Genomic DNA, 14,742 nt, shown 5'->3' on the forward strand with positions numbered 1-14,742 from the left:
TTGGTAATTCCTGGTTTTTATGTATGAAATTTTTATTTTCGGTACAAGAAACTTCATTGAACATCGTCTCATACCTATCGTTTATAATCAAAATGTGGATTGGTTGAATCTGTCGAACATAAATATTATGAATATCCTGAAATGAATGTGTTTCATAGATATTTTTCAGATGTTGGTTTACTGTATTCATGTCAGATAGTGGTTTACTGTATTCATGTCAGATAGTGGTTTACTGTATTCATGTCAGATATTGGTTTACTGTATTCATGTCTGAGAGAGTTTTACATATGTCTGTTTACTGTATTCATGTCAGATGTCGATGTTCTGTATTCATGTCTGAGAGAGTTTTGTCAGATCTTGGTTTACTGTATTCTGAGAAAGTTTTGTCAGATGTTAGTTTACTGTATTCATGTCTGAGAAAGTTTTGTCAGATGTTTCTTTACTGTATTCATGTCAGAAAAATTTAATTTTGAATCACTGTATACTTTTGGATAAGTATTTGATAAATTACATAAACCAGCGTAGTCGGATTGTAAAATATGTCAAGTGGTGTATGTTTGACTATTTGGGTTGTTACAGTCACAAGTTGGAAGTTGAACGTTTAGTTTAAGGCCTCGTGTCGAACTTGTTTTTGTCTGAAAGAGTTGCTAGATCAAATAATCTAAAGAAAGAATTTCTCTTGTATACACAGATACATGTTCTAGATTAAGTTCTAAGAAGTTAAAAACATATTTATTACTGGCCTACTTGTACATGTGTACAATTAACCATTGAATCGATACCTGAAACATATGTTTTAAATGTGTTAAAAGTCAGTAAGTACTTCATGCCATGACACATACATATTAATATTCCATGTACCATGTGTACATACAATTTATTATTTTAACAATTAGATTAGGTGAAAAGTAGTAAGCCATATTAAAAAGCAGATATGACATGATTTCCAATCAGACACATGTCATCAAATAGACCAAAGAACAATGGTGTAAACAAGCTATCTAAAAACCGTTGAAGTTAGCGAAAACGAGCAATAAAAACTCACGATTTACGATTTACACTAAAACCTTTAAACGATTTAAAATATGACACACGCCGGCAAACGACAATCCCTGGACCAAAGGTTCATGGACTGGGACAGGTAAACAAAGAATGTGAATGGGCTGAACAATGGTTTACCTCAGTAAAGTATCAATCAGTACACATCGAACGGATTAATTGTAAGCAGTCTGAAATAATCATACGTTCATTATATACCAAACTTTAAGTATCAACACGATATAGGATCATAGATACATGTATCAACAATCGGACAGCAAAACTTGCTGTTATGTATCAAATCTCCAAAAACAAAATCAATTCAATATCATCGACAACGACAACACTTAAATATCTCAACACAATGTGAAATTGTAAATAGGTTAGATATTTTATTGTTTCTTTGAGAAAATGTCACATGCGCTTTATCAATCAATTATAACAGTATCTAGGTTCTGTACTTGAAGTGGGAGATGACGAGTTTCTTTTCACGTGATGGTTTTAGCTAATACAGACCACACACATCGATTTCTGCTAAAACAGACCACACACATCGATTTCAGCTAAAACAGACCACACACATCGATTTCAGCTAAAACGGACTACACGTATCGATTTCCAATTTTTCAATATCAGTATATTTACACGTCTGTACTTCCAACATTTTTCATTTCTTGTAGAAATTGTAGTCCGAAAGTCCGAAATATGTGTGGTAAACAGTATATATTGCTGGTCCTTGTAATATCTGCAGTTCTATCAGGTAACACTTAACAAACTCTAGATAGTTATATATAATTTGTTCAATAGAATGCAAATTAACTAACCCGAAAACAATAAAAAAAAAATTAGAAAAAAAATTTGGATCGTAGGGCTACTGGAAAAAGTTTAGAAAGCGGAGAATTCGTGAAGTGAATAGTTTTCTGGATGGTACTTTTTGATTGATTTAACAACCAATTTTTCATTTTCAAGTTTTCCGATTTTTTTTAGTCAAAAATATGCGCACATTTCGTCGCTTTACGATTACAGCCGGACAGCAAATCTCATAATGGCGTCGATTTTATTATTCTGGTCACGTGATTTTCAGTTAAAAAAAATGACATTTTTTAGCAACGGCAATGGACGAAATCGACGGCGTAAAGATATTTTAAGTATTTACCATGCTAAAACAAATATATCATTTGATACGCCAGGTTTCAAACTTTCATAACGTTATTCTTTTAAGAATGAAAATGTAGAATTTCCTTGATTATTTATTGGCAAAGATGAAAAAAACGTGACGCGGCCGTGACACTACTCAGTAAATAAATGTAAATTGAAATGACACACGGAATGGTAACGTATTTTCCTTAAGAGGGATGATACTTTCTGATGTTATGAACATGAAATGTCTTTTGCTACCAAAACTCGCCAGGTGAACCAGCCGTGTGTCAATTCGTGTGTCAATTCAACCAGGAACATATATATTGACATACTGTTCCCAGATTCAACTGGTCCAAAATTAGTGACCGACCAAAGGGAGATAAATCGAATGAAAAGTCGTCCAAGAAACGGCTGATCAGAAACGAGTGAAAATAAGCATTTCGCTCAATTTTAGTAAGGGAAACATTGTTTCTTGTGCATAATATCCAATAATTTATCCGTATGCGATAGAAAATGTGTAAATATGAAAATTGTCTTGGAAATTATAATTATAATCATTGGAATGAGGGCACCTGTCAAGATTCATGACCTAAACAGTGAGAGAAAGTATTACAGAATGTATGTCTGTCTTGGTAAATCTTTATTTAATCGAAATATTCCAATTTGTTTTTTTTTATAATGATCTAGAAATCATGGATAATGCAAGGGAAATTGCCAATTATTACATTCAGTTTAAAAAAAATACATTGATTTTAAACTATAATACTACACACAATTTATAGCTTTGACAGAAATAAAAAAAAAGTATGTGGTAGAAAAATTACATAAAGTGAGGGGTTTTGGACCAGTAAATTATTAGAAAAAATACTGATCCCAAGATTAAGTGAAAAATTTCCAGCAATGAAGGTGGAAAAATGTTACAGCATTTTCCCTGATTGCATTCTTACCTCTTACCTCTTTTATGATATCCTGAATAAATGACCTTTATCACAAAGCTTGAGTTAGATATTCTGCAAATGAACTCGAATCCTTGGTACAATTTCCATGTCATTTGTTTTTAGGTAAAGAAGAAAATTTTAGCTGACAAAAAAATCATTTTTGTGGTAATGAAATCATTTTTTGCAGGAAATTTTTATACAGTTACAACTTGTATAGGTTTTGTTTCTCATCAATGTTGTAATATGAAACCGGAAATTTCCTTGGGCTTTGTCTAGGAATAATGCAAGTTTTTGATTACGGCCAGTCAAGGTCAGCATGGTCATGGCATGATCAGGGTCAATATTAAATATCATTGGCTATAAATATTTTAATTGACCAAAGAGGATAAAGTGCATGCTTACTCTTCACAAGCGTCTAGTTGCGCCCGCATTCTCGCAATTGCACTGAATGCTACCAGACACTATTTTTGTTTTGCCAGAAAAGTAAAGATTTTCAATTTCCCTCCCTTCTACACCCTGATTACTTAATTAGTATATTTTTATTATCATATAATATCTACTGTTGATTGTATAAAATGTGTTCGTTTATATTTTGTAATTTGTTTAATGATGGGTGGCGGTATTTATTCCTCACCTTTGCAATTGTCATTTATTCAGTTTTGTTTTATTACATAATTGTCCATAACTGTCAGTTGTGTAATTCTTTCATGATGTTCTGAATAAATTACCTTTATCACAAATCTTAAGTTAGAAATTCTGCAAATGAACTCGAATCCTTGGTACATTTTCCATGTCATTTTTTTGGTCAAGAAAAAAAATTTAGCTGACAAAAATGATATTTTGTTTGCAATGTATAACTGTATTTCTGCTAAACAATTGTTTATTAATGACCATTACTATATTGAATATCAACAACATGCATTTTACTGTAGCCACTTGTATATTAAAAAATAATTGTGACTTTGACAGTAATTTGATATGTCTTCTTTGCTTAAGTTTTTGTATTGTTTTTACTTTGAGCGTTCCTGATGAAGGCTTGGAAACAATTTATTAAGTGCTATTTTCATTTCCTTCTGTTGTTTTTTGCATTTTAGAATCAAAGCGTCCGAATTGCCGAAGAATGGGAGGAAAGTGTAGAAGATCTTGTAGTGGTGATAATGTACCACTACCTGACGGAAAATGTTGTGGTAAAAACGTATGTTGCATCGAAACATGCTCTAGTGAGTATACCGAGTTTTTTTTTTATTTAGAAATAATAAACTGTCTTTTGATGAGGTAAATATGTGGTTTTGTTTACTTTTGAAAAACGGATATTCACTGAGGCCAACGTTCGAAGTGAATATCAATTTTCAAAAGTAATTATCAGTGTTGTTTGGTCACGAGTTGAATAGTTTTCGATATTTGAATTCTTTGATTAGTTATTCTTTTTATTACATTGACAATGGGCTTTTTAATGGAATTAAAGTAGAAAATGTAAGGAACTATATCTTTTTCAACGCATTCACAATTTGCTTTGATGCGTCTTGACAACACCTATTGTTGTATGACGTCAGAGTAGTGAAATAACCGTGTTTATTTCACATGTGAAATTAACGGTTTGTATTTCACTGGGAAATCACGGTAATTCATTGCAACCGATGTAATAAAATAATTTATCAACCCTGAGATATGATATTCACCGAGGCTAACGACCGATGGTGAATGTCTTATCTATGGGGTTGCTATTTAAATCATTGTATCAACTGATATCAAAAGTCAACAATTGTTTTATTATATTACTTTTGTATCCATCTCCAATTCCTAATATTTGCTCATGATATAGTTAACTGCTCCTTTCATACTGAATATATTATCTGCTTTGATAGTTGCTAAATTGAATGAAATTTTCAATGTGATTAAAAAAAATAATAAATCGAAAAAAAAAGAAGAAAAATGAGAATTTGCATGGTGTAACAAGCCTACGTTATTGGCGTTGCCTAGGAAAAAAACTATTTATAGGTACACATTAGCTATGCCAAATCTTATTTTAACCTCTCGTGATTTTTCCCGCGTTGAATAACGTTTTATTAAAGGAGATTCTCTACGTTTTTATCCAATGAGAATTTTTTTTTATAGTCATATTATTCTAGCATACATTACTGTTTTTTTGATGAGGTAAATGTGTGAATATCAATTCTTTTTTTCCAAAACTCAATTAAACCACATACATGTATTTACTGAAACAAAAGACAGTAATTGTGCGATTTCATTTTCTGAGAGATACAAATAAATGACAATACACCAATCTCGAGTTGTGTTTATGAATGCGTTACAACAGGTTAAACAACGTCATCGAAAATTTGGTTCTTACTGTGACGTAATAACATAAGCATTGTGATATATGAAATTTACGGGAAAGCGATTGAATTCGAAATACGTCTTTTATTTACCAAAACCAATGGTACATCAAATATTTTACCATAACTTTATATGTAAAAGCACGTGACGTTTAGCGTGATGAATATCACTTTTCGAATAATATATGTTGTTTTATTCAAAATCCAATTCGTATTGGAAAACCTACTCAAATAATATCAATATGGAATAACTCGATTTCCTGCAGCGATTTTCCGATTTCCAAATCGTTTTGATATTTATACAGAGAAAGATATAAAATTTGTAAACAAGCAAATATTGTATCTCGAGGATCGAAAAAAAAAGTATTCTTACAGAAATACGACGATAGTAAATGTATATGATAAAGTACACACACATTCATAACATGCTTCTAAGGGAGCTACCATTTCATTTTTATGGGGAGGGGGGGGGGGGGGCTAGGATGAAATTTGAAAAAAGACAGGACAGGAGTTTTGAGTAAAAAAAAAGGCAGGATGAGCAACTTGGCAAAAAAAAAAAGGCAAGATGACAATTTTTCATCCTAGCCCCCCCCCCCCCTCACCCCCCATTAAAATCAAATGGTAGCTCCCTAACTATTGATTTGTCAAAAAGTAGAGACCACAGATCATTAATCACAATATCTACAATATATTTTTCCGCATGAACAACGACATTTATAAGCAACCGTCATAGAACGAGATACATTGTAGGATCAATATCATCGATATATTTCACCACAAGGCTAATATTAAAACAAAAAGTCTTTACTCAGATTCAAACTGTCACATCTCGAAGTGTGTTTATAATTATAGATACTAACACATTGTTTTATAGCTACATAAAATTGTATGGGTGTCTTGGAACAGCAATTTGATAGAAATTAGCAAATATTGTGTATCTTCACGTATGTTAAACAATAGGAGTAAGGAAAGGTTTTCCTAATAAAAAAAAAATCATTCATCAATCAACCCTTACAGCTGAAAGGACGTGCTGGGTCAGCTCCTCTTTATCCGCTATCTTCGATTTTGGTTTACTGATTGATGGATCAACTTGAAGTTTCGCGTAAATACCCGCGTTAGCATATGGTCCGTAACACCCATTATTATGGGGGACATATTATGCCGACTGACGTCCGAGGGTCTGTATCGTATGTGTTGGATAATGGACCGCCATTTCACTGTCTTACGACTTTGGTCCTGATAAAGCTTCCTGTCATCGTCAATACTATGTCCGAGACTCATCCACCAGTACTTCATCATCGTGGTTAGTGGGCTGCCAAGCTGACCAACCTGGCCCTGAAAGCAGCCATTGTGAAGGCAGTAAACAACAACAAAATAGTCAACAAACCAAAAAGATCTTACCAAAACCAAAATTGCGGCTGTCCTTTCCAACTTTCCATCGTCACGCATGAAAATATTTAAACGCTCACCAATCGCCTTCGGGCCCCGAGACGACCATGCGAGGACTGTAAAGCCAGTCAAGGTCGTTAAACACTTCCATCATCTAATCAAAATCAATCTTTAATCGAAAGCAAAGCTATGTATAAATTTTCGGATACAAACGAATTCATTTTGGTTCCATGTGTCTTTCGATGTAACCTTGGTAAACTTTTAATTGTGTATAAGAATTTTCATCATAAATACTATTATTTGCGCTGAAGAACTCTTAATATGTTAACATATTCTTTTAATAAAATATTTCGATACTACAAGTTGGTCAAATCTCTTTTCGTAAAAATGTCATTTCAGATGTAAATACAAAGTGCGAGCAGCCTGGATCAGAAAGAATATGTGTCAGTAAGAAGGATGATTGTAAACCCAGTGATGATGCGTTAGATACAACCACGACTGAATTTACATGTTGCTCAAGTACATTATTCCCGTACTGTTGTAGTCCAACTCAGTAAATAAGAACGTCATACACTAATGTTTTTCTATTTCTTTTTTTGTAGTATTCACTGTAACAGTAATTTTCTTGTTCGTAGTGATATCATTTATTTTATTTTGGTTATCACTTAAGGACTAGGTTCACGAAAGGCTAAAATAGATAAAAAGTTTTTTTTCAGGCTAAATGTTTCTAATTTCACATCAAAATAGTTGTGATATTAGTATTAATACATAATAACTTCTTTTTGGCACCACAAAATTATAAGTTACGATCATGTTAAATGTGCATTATTTGTGTTGTAACATCTAATTTTATAACCGTTTTTAGCTAATTTACTTTGGCCGTCATCCCTGATCCAGCAATTTTTTGTGTCTAGGAATTCAATAAAAATCATGGCACGTTTTGGTACAGAACATTTTGGATCGTAGGTTGCGGCCAAGGTTTACTTAAAGCTTTAATGTTCGGAAAATGCACAAAATTACCGAATTTAGGAAACATCTCCAAAATGTGTGACTTTGGAGCCTATAATATACTATTATTAAGATATTCGTATAAGAAATACTGCATGCTCATATTAACATTGTATTGTTAGATATAGTAATGCGGAGTGGACTTCATAATTTTGGTTTGCTTGTGTCCAATCCATTTTACTTTGAATATATAAAATATGTTTAAACTAAGCCAAGTTTGGTTAGATTTGGTCAAGTAGTGTTAAAGCTAACGGACGACGACGACGGACGATAAACGATGGACGGCAAGTTTTGAGAAAAAAGGCCAAGTGTGCTACAAATAACTGTTTCAAGGATGCCCTTGACTGAGAAACTTTAATTGATGCAAAGTGTGTAATGCAATACCCAGCATCGGTTCATTTCTATTTGGTTTGATATTCATTTTTTTGGTAATCAACGAAACAGTAAAATACACAATTATTCATTCAAAATGTATTTAGTTTCTAAATTCAAAACAGTGTATACCAGTACATAAATACAAATAAAAAAATAAAACAATATCACAAAATGAAAATAGGACTGATACGCTACACTTTCAATAAAAGTATCCTGGAATGATGATTGTAGGATGAGATCCAGGAAACTTCGTAGTTTGATTTTGGAAAGGTATCTATATAATCATATTCAAAACGATAATGTTGACTGCCAGTAGGCAGCCAGTTACCTATATAAGACCTTTATTCTAATTGTTACATTTGTAGTTCTTTTGTCGGTAGACAATCTGCTTACAGGTTCGCTATAAATAATGTTATTGTCATTTAAAAAGTTGGTAGCATGAAATGTGATCATAAAATACTTACCTGATTGTCCAGGGTTATCGTATAATGGCTGGCGTGAAATGAGAACCGAAAATGGTTTCCTATTTTGCATAATTAATGCTTTCTTTTAAAGCTTTCTTCCTGCGTACTTCTCACATTTTTACACATATATAGTAACTATGCATCTTACGACATGACATACGTTTAGGATAATGACTTATTCTCTGTTTACTGAACTTGACAATTTTGGAATAATCTTCAAAGTAAAGGCTATGATGAAGAGTGCCTTTTTGTGTAATCAACTCGCTCAGTTTTAAGCCTCAATCCTAACCTTTGGTAAAAATAATCACACTTGTGCATTTTATATTACATGCATATCATGTTTGTATTAATTTGCATCTCTATCAACATGCTGAAATTATGAAACTTGCTTTTTGGTGAATTTATGGATTTATTTACAATATAAAGGACAGTCAATTTATGATAAAAGAAATGTATAAAATTTCTGTATTTTGTCAAACTATAATTTGTATGTTATCGTTTTGGAACATGAAATGTTTTAAGTTGCAGTAAACACTTCTGCATCTTTCAATATTGTTTTTTTCAATTCAAAAATTTCCTTAAAAAAACTTCAATAAAGAAACTTAAAACGTGGAAAACGTAAGACATATAGAATATTCTAACATCAACTACATGTAAATTAAAGGATATGCAAGTAAAACACTATACAATGAATAAGGAAATATAAAAATGTATCCCTTAGGGTATTAGCTCTATTGAATAAGGGGTTTTCACAGTTTTGTCTTGATTTTAGTTTTTTTAACAACAAAGAAACCGGATTTACTTAAAATTGAACATTTTCAATCCGTATTCTAAAAGTGACTTTATTATTATTTATTTCGGGTATAATTATCCGAATTCCAAACTGTTCAGACTAGTCAAGGACATTACGGTATAAAAATTGAGTTTTTAAAAAGAAACTCCAATTTGCGCAAAGTGACTATCATGATTCATAATAAATTAAGTATTTATATAATTGTTTAGTATAAATCTACACGAATAAATCATTTCAAAATATTTCTCGTGATCTTTAGAATTTAATATTTTTTTCTTAACTGAATTATTGTACATCGCCAAAATGATTCCTCATGATACGATAATATATAGTTACATGAAAATAAAATCAACGCATTTTATATTTTTTTGTATCTGGTTTTCGCTTAAAATGATCATTGCTAGACGATAAACAAGACATGGAAAACTTTAAATATTTACGGAGAAATTTTCCCCATGTGTCAACAACATTACATGGTACCAATATTATACACAGAATGCGGATCACGACACAAAGTGTTAATTCACTGCGATATAAATCAAAATAAATAGAAATCTCAATTCAAAACCTAGCACTTGAGCGCAAGAATAACGGTTTTAGAGAATCCTTAATATCACAATTTTGGATAACAAAAATATATGAAGATATATTTAATTCGGGTGCTAGACGATAAACAAGACATGGAAAACTTTAAATATTTACGGAGAAATGTTCCCCATGTGTCAACAACATTACATGGTACCAATATTGTGCACAGAATGCGGATCACGACAAAAAGTGTTAATTCACTGCGATATACATCAAAATAAATAGAAATCTCAATTCAAAACCTAGCACTTGAGCGCAAGAATAACGGTTTTAGAGAATCCTTAATATCACAATTTTGGATAACAAAAATTTATGAAGATAGATTTAATTCGGGTGTTTTTAGAAAAACTGATGATAAAAATAAAGAAGAAGTTGACAGCGTTGTCGTGGTAATTATTCTCCCACCCGTCATTCAAAGTATCGGAAACAGGAAGTGTATATGTCAGATCATAAAAGCGATTACACGTTACAAGTAATCACTGGCAAGATGTAGACCAGCGGCTCTTTTCACAAAAAATCTTAAGAGTAAAAATACTCGTAAGTCATACACATTTCAGTATAACTTACGATCAATTTTAGTCGTAAGAATTTTTGTGAAAAGAGTCGCTGATACGAAGTCATTCTATGTAGCAGTAGTGGAGAAATGAGTGACAAAAACTATTGATTCCATTTAACATATTAAAAAAAATCGAAAGTTTCGGCAATCAGGAAGTAGATATGTGTCAGATCAGGAGTTGCGGTCATAAAATATTGAGTACGATTATCGTGCCCAGATTCAGAAATCAAATTACTAGATTTGATGTTTTGATCACACATTTTGTTTTCCGAGTCCTGAGCACAGTTTGATGACCGTAAGCTCAAACGTTAAACCTTACGACTGTCAAGATGCTGACCAAATATTAAGTCATTTTGTTCAGTAAAACATGAGAAAAGTGTGACTAAAATATTTGTTGGACGAACGGACGGACATACAAGATGATTCCAATATAGTCTCTCTCCTAGAAAGGGGTTATAATACGATTACTTCCATTCAATTGTTGATACCAAACTAACATTTCTACAATATTCATTAAGACTGCATTGTTATACGATCTGTCGGTATAGTCGTCACTGGGTTTGTGGTTCATTTCAGTCAAGGAACCTTGATTGTCATACCCAAATGTCGCATATTGTCGCAACATCATTTTTCGCTGCCGAACACATAAATCAATAAACTACACAAATTACATATTTCAACCGTTTGGTCTGTTAATATGATGTTCTGAATTACTTAAATGATGCTCAATCATTGGCTGAGTTTCTTCCTGCCAATTTACGTGACCGTTTGTTTTATGATTTTCATTTGGATCGTAATGAACACTTTTATTAGTTAATGGTTTGAGCTCATATTCTGACGATTTTCTTGTGTCTCGCTGTTCAGCTTCTGAAACTGAATTTGAGGCAAGTGATCCTCTACCACGTGAAACATATGACATCATTGTATCTCGATGTCCATTCAGTGAACCATGACCATGCGTGAGTCTAAATCTTTTCCATGTTTTTATTATTTCAGTTTGCACCTGCAATATTAAACTTTTCATAAATTGTTCAAATAAACAATTAACATTGTATGAATGCGGAATGATAATCAAAATGACTAATATCCATGATGATAGTAGAATTTCAAATGTTAGCTGCTGTTTTTTATTCGATAATTAATACGAATATGTTTTATGAACAACACATCTGTGTGCAATATGTTCAGTCACGATTTGTCAGTGTTTTACAATTGAGATCTTGCATTGAATAAATCTATTTAGATACTAAGACTTTGTTTTTACGATCATAATTTTAGTACATAAACAAATAGCATATGTATTCACAGAAGCAGAGAAAGCAGTTGATGAATTACAATTTATACAATAGTTTCATTTGAAAAATAATGTTTTTGAAAACAATTGAATTGTGAAAGAAGATTTGATACAATTTTAAGTAAAAACATACCTCGCCATTCAGAAAGCAAAATAACAAGGTCACAACGAATCCCTGTAAATGAGAAATGATAAATGCTATGTTTCTATAGCCTAAGATGGTTCTGTTATATTTTCTAATCCATAAAGATAACGGTACCTTTTTTAAAATAACATTAACGGTACCAATTTTCACTTTTTTTTTAACATAGATCAAGAACCTACACACACCGAAGTATTTTCATTATTATATAGGAACATGTGTGGGTATGCATCAGGACCGTCGCCTTTTAAGCTAGCTTTAAAAACATCAGGTCATTATTGCGATGCGGCCTAAGTAACTAAATGTCTCACTTGGGAAGTACACAACAATGTATTATATATCAACCAGAATAAAATATTTCTAACAAATCATTTTTAAAAATATAATTACAAAAGATTTGTGTTTATTAAAGTATTCGTCAGTTTAAACTATATAAAAGGTGTATACGCGATTATAATTAACCTTGCAGAAAAGTATATTGTCTTGTAAGTGAATAAAACCATCGTGAGTTCATATAGTGTTATTCTCATTTTCTACCACTTCGACAATTCCGCTGCTGGTGGACTGTTAATTTCGTAGGGTATTATCAAGCCACAATTTTTCTAAAATTTTCCGTTGATAAATTTAGAAATTTGTCAGAAAGTAAGATTCAAACTTCCTCAGGCAAAGTTGACCATTAACATCGGACATTATACACACTAAAAACTTATTGAAGATACCAGTATTATAATGAAGTATGACAGATTTCATAAAAGTCAGGAGTGGTTACACCGACCCAATAGTTGTAGTACAAAATGACAAGATATAACATCGCCTCAGGCGAAGAATAAGACAATAAAAAACAGAGCATAAATCTAGGGATAGTAGTACACAATGAAGAGATAAAACACCAACCCAATGGAAGTAGTACACATGACAAAATCTAACATCAAACCACATGTAGTAGGTCACGATGACAAGATATAACACCGACATATAGGTAGTAGTACACAATGACAAGATTTTACACTGATTCACAGGAAGCAGTACACAATGACCAAATATAACACTGGCCCACAGGTAGTAGTACACAATGAAGAGATTTAACATCAACCAACAGGTAGGAGTACACAATGAAAAGATATTACATTGACCCACAGGTAGTTGTACATAATGACAAGATATAACAGCGACCCACAGGTAGTAGTACACAATGAATAGATTAAACATCAACTCACATGAAGTAGTAAATAATGACATGACAACATCAACCCACAGGTATTAGTACACAATGACAAGGTATAACACCGACCCACGGGTAGTAGTACCTACTGACAATATATAACACCGACCCACTTGTAGGAATACACAATGAAAAGATATTACATTGACCAACAGGTAGTAGTACACAATGACAAAATTTAACACCAATCCACACGAGTAATACCCAAAGACAAGATATAACACCGACATATAGGTAGAAGTACACAATGTAGAGATTTAACACCAACCAACAGGTAGTAGTAAATAATGACAAGACATAACACCGACCCACAGGAAGGTGTACACAATGAAAAGATGTTACATTGACCAACAGGTAGTAGTACACATTGACAAAACTAACATCAATCCACAGGTATTAATACCCAATGACAAGATATAACACTGACATACAGGTAGTACTACACAATGGAGAGATTTAACACCAACCAACACGTATTAGTACATAATGACAAGATTAAACACCAACCCACAGGTGGTAGTAAATAATGACAAGACATAACATCAACCCACAGGTAGTAAAAATATACAATTATTGACTTTTGATGAGGTTGATACAATGATTTATCAACCCAAGAGATATTAAATGTACCGAGGTCAACGGCCGAGGGTGATTGTCATATCTCTGGGGTTTATAAATCATTGTATCAACTGAAATCAAAAGTCAACAATTGTTTTATTATATGACTTTTTATCCTTCTCCAATTTTCTAGTATTTGCTCAAGATACTTTTAAAACTGCTCTCGTTTTTTTTACTAAATATCTAAACAGCTGCTTCTGCAGTTGATAATTTTCATAAGTTGAAATATTCAATGAGGTTTACTAAACAAATACACCGAAACAAGAAGACGAGAAAAAATACACCGAAAACAAGAAGAAAAGAAAAAAAAACGGAAATTTACATGACATCATAAACCTAAGTCGTTGACGTTTCCTTGGAATATCCATATTTAGGTACACGGATGCTGTTCTAAATCTTATATTAACCTCTCGAGATTTTTGCCGCGGTGAATATAATGCTTTATCAAAGGGGATTTCCTATGCTTTTAGCCAATGAGAAAACAGAAAATTTATAGTCATATAATAAACAATGATAACGACCCACAGGTGGGAGTACACAATTAAACGATATTACATTGACCAACAGGTAATAGTACACAATGACAAGATATACCATCAACCCACAAGTTTTAATACACAATTATTAGATACAAAACCAACCAACAGGTTAGAGTACACAATGACAGAATAACACATTGACCAACAGGTAGGTGTACACAATGAAGAGATATTACACCGACCCAGTGGTAGCAGTACCAATGCCAATATATATAACACCGACCCACAAGTAGTAATACAGAATAATATAACACCTGCCCACAGGTAGTAGTACCGTTGAAGAGATATTGCACCAACCTAAC

General features: G+C 32.5%; 1 protein-coding gene and 1 long non-coding RNA gene across 3 annotated transcripts in view; one reads left to right on the top strand and one right to left on the bottom strand.

Moving 5' to 3' along the window:
* Positions 1-305: 305 nt before the first annotated feature.
* On the top strand, positions 306-8,058 carry LOC127730508 (uncharacterized). The gene is made up of 3 exons (XR_007995132.1): positions 306-1,798; positions 4,211-4,336; positions 7,241-8,058. It is a non-coding gene; the product is annotated as an uncharacterized LOC127730508 (long non-coding RNA).
* Positions 8,059-8,186: 128 nt separating this feature from the next.
* Positions 8,187-14,742, bottom strand: part of LOC127730477 (secretin receptor-like) — a 131,885-nt gene continuing 125,329 nt past the window's right edge. For both annotated transcript variants that reach the window (XM_052238903.1, XM_052238904.1), the window contains exons 14-15: positions 12,053-12,094; positions 8,187-11,628 (exon numbers count right to left, since the gene is read on the bottom strand). In XM_052238903.1, the coding sequence (XP_052094863.1) occupies positions 11,302-11,628; positions 12,053-12,094 (369 nt within the window). In that variant the 3' untranslated portion in view covers positions 8,187-11,301. The remainder of the gene's footprint in view (positions 11,629-12,052; positions 12,095-14,742) is intronic.

The sequence above is a fragment of the Mytilus californianus genome, unplaced genomic scaffold (genome assembly GCF_021869535.1).
Source record: "Mytilus californianus isolate M0D057914Y unplaced genomic scaffold, xbMytCali1.0.p SCAF_2, whole genome shotgun sequence".
In the NCBI taxonomy this organism is placed as follows: domain Eukaryota; kingdom Metazoa; phylum Mollusca; class Bivalvia; order Mytilida; family Mytilidae; genus Mytilus; species Mytilus californianus.